Consider the following 2,224-nt stretch of genomic DNA (forward strand, 5'->3'; position numbering starts at 1 on the left):
CTAGATTCCTTCCAACAGTCAGTCAGGAAGGTGAGACTACTGACACTGTCATTAAAATACACTGAACATAAAAAAAAACTTTTGCACTATAAAAAAATAATAAGGCATAAGGAATAAATATTCTTATCGAAAAAATATGAATACATTCAGTTTAAATAAATATACATGGATGCTTTATGTAAATATAGACATATTCGTTAACCCTTTGAGAAAAAAAAATAGATTTTCTTTTGGCGGGTTTTAGTGAACTAGTATTCACCAATTAAAAACAGTGTACCTGAATCAAAGAACACCATGTAGGCTACAATAAATAAATAAAAAATATTAAAAAGAAATCAGTGACATTATGTTTTGCACATATGTGTGTGAGGAGATGCAGTCCACTGATAGAAGAGTTCCTTAGGGCCCGTGTGTGTGTGTGTGTGTGTGTGTGTGTGTGTGTGTGTGTGTGTGTGTGTGTGTGTGTGTGTGTGTGTGCCCGTGTGTGTGTGTGTGTGTGTGTGTGTGTGTGTGTGTGCGCGTGTGTGTGTGTGTGTGTGTGTGTGTGTGTGTGTGTGTGTGTGTGTGTGTGTGTGTGTGTGTGTGTGTGTGGGAGGGGTGATCAGTGATTGAGTTCCTGGGGACACTCTGCATCTGCGAGCTGTTCACTTGATCCTAGAATCTTTTTTCCGTTCCAGGATGAGACACACCAGCACTTCCCCCTGTGACCGTCCAAAGATGATTCACACTGCACAGAGTCAAATTCAAATTTTAAGGACGTGCGCTCTGAACACGCACGTACACACACACCCAATGCTGGATTCTCTCACAGCATGTCACAAGAAGCATCAAGTCACTGTACATGTGGCATGAAGTTTCCTGGCAGCATCACACATTCACATCAGCCTACTGTGCTGTCTTGGTGCTGAGAATCCTGTTTACCCTGTGAGGGGTGTTAATTACTTATCAAGCTCTATGTACCATTCCAGTTATAGTGGTCTATAACATGCACACACAGGTTATTTATAGACTGATAGAATGAGAATTATGGATACATTAGGCATGTTATTTGTGTACCTGTTTGGCTTTATATAGGCCGTGTTTATCACAGTTAGGCAAGTAGAATCTTGTCAGCTTGTCTTCCAGCTTGTGTTGAGATTTGGCTATCTTCTCCAAAGCTCTCTGCAACTCCACATGGCAGGGACCCTAAGGACAAAGGGGGACACATTTCTTTACGTCTTGTGGTTTGATTGATGGTTATGTGCAATGCTATTTGGACTAGGCCTGCATGTTTGTAAGACTAATTTGACATACAAAGTCTACCTTTTCATTTCAGTAGTATCCTGTGTTAGTGCTATCTGCCTTATTCAGTAAGGTTTGCATTGCCCCGTCAGTGGTTACCACAAAAGTTTCGTTGCGCGCTATGAAGCTTTAACATAAGTGTTCTCTCGCCCTCTAGTGGTTTAAAATGTGACTAACAGGTCAGTTTCCACGCCTCTGATATGCTCAGTAATATGCTGAAATAAATCATTTTCAAAATCTGGACGACTCTTCCCACCTGTTCGATATGTTTTCTCCGGATGCTATTTACTTTGGATTTCATGCTTTCCTGAGCACCGGCTGCAATCCTCGGGTCGAAGGGCTTGACATGACCAGACACGAGGAGGGGAGAGCCGGCCTCGGTACCTGCCGTAGCCCCGTTCCGGCTTTCAACCTCGGACTCAGCAAGATCTGAAAAAAAGGTGAACGGAGTTATTTTCCAAAGTCACAATATCACGCACTCGCAGTGACACCGCGGTACACTGAAAACGCATAAAATCTTGTTAGGAATCGCAAGCTTACAACCAACGTGTGTAGCATCACGCGCACATACATTAACATTTACACATCCCATTTAAAATCTATAACAAATCCATGAGATATAAGCAACGCTATCAACCCTACACATCACCGAAGGACATTGCGCGTTTCTTCTAAGGCTGTGCATGGGGGGGGGGTTTGTGAAAGGCTACCTGGAGACAGCTGAGTTTGGCTCTGCTCGAATTCGTTGAGCTCAGTGCAGACTGCGTGGCCTCGAGTGAGCGCGTGCAGAGGACGGGCTTCCCCGGCGCGCGGCAGGCACCGGAGCCCGGAGCCGCAGGGCGCAGTGTAGATCCCGCACGAGTCGCCTCCCTTCAGCGCGCACGCGAGACAGCAGCCGCAGCCCGGCTCGCGCAGCACCTCCTCACAGTGGCCCTCCACCGCC

The 2,224-nt window shown here is 45.5% G+C and overlaps 1 protein-coding gene across 1 annotated transcript in view; it reads right to left on the bottom strand.

Annotated features, from left to right (window-relative positions):
* Positions 1 to 480: 480 nt before the first annotated feature.
* igfbp1a (insulin-like growth factor binding protein 1a) overlaps positions 481 to 2,224 on the bottom strand; it is a 2,130-nt gene continuing 386 nt past the window's right edge. The window contains exons 1-4 of the mRNA XM_077017016.1: positions 1,992 to 2,224; positions 1,538 to 1,710; positions 1,057 to 1,185; positions 481 to 727 (exon numbers count right to left, since the gene is read on the bottom strand). The exon at positions 1,992 to 2,224 is cut by the window's right edge and continues 386 nt beyond it. Of these exons, the coding sequence (XP_076873131.1) occupies positions 602 to 727; positions 1,057 to 1,185; positions 1,538 to 1,710; positions 1,992 to 2,224 (661 nt within the window). The 3' untranslated portion in view covers positions 481 to 601. The remainder of the gene's footprint in view (positions 728 to 1,056; positions 1,186 to 1,537; positions 1,711 to 1,991) is intronic.

Source organism: Brachyhypopomus gauderio, chromosome 9 (assembly GCF_052324685.1).
Source record: "Brachyhypopomus gauderio isolate BG-103 chromosome 9, BGAUD_0.2, whole genome shotgun sequence".
Lineage (NCBI taxonomy): Eukaryota > Metazoa > Chordata > Actinopteri > Gymnotiformes > Hypopomidae > Brachyhypopomus > Brachyhypopomus gauderio.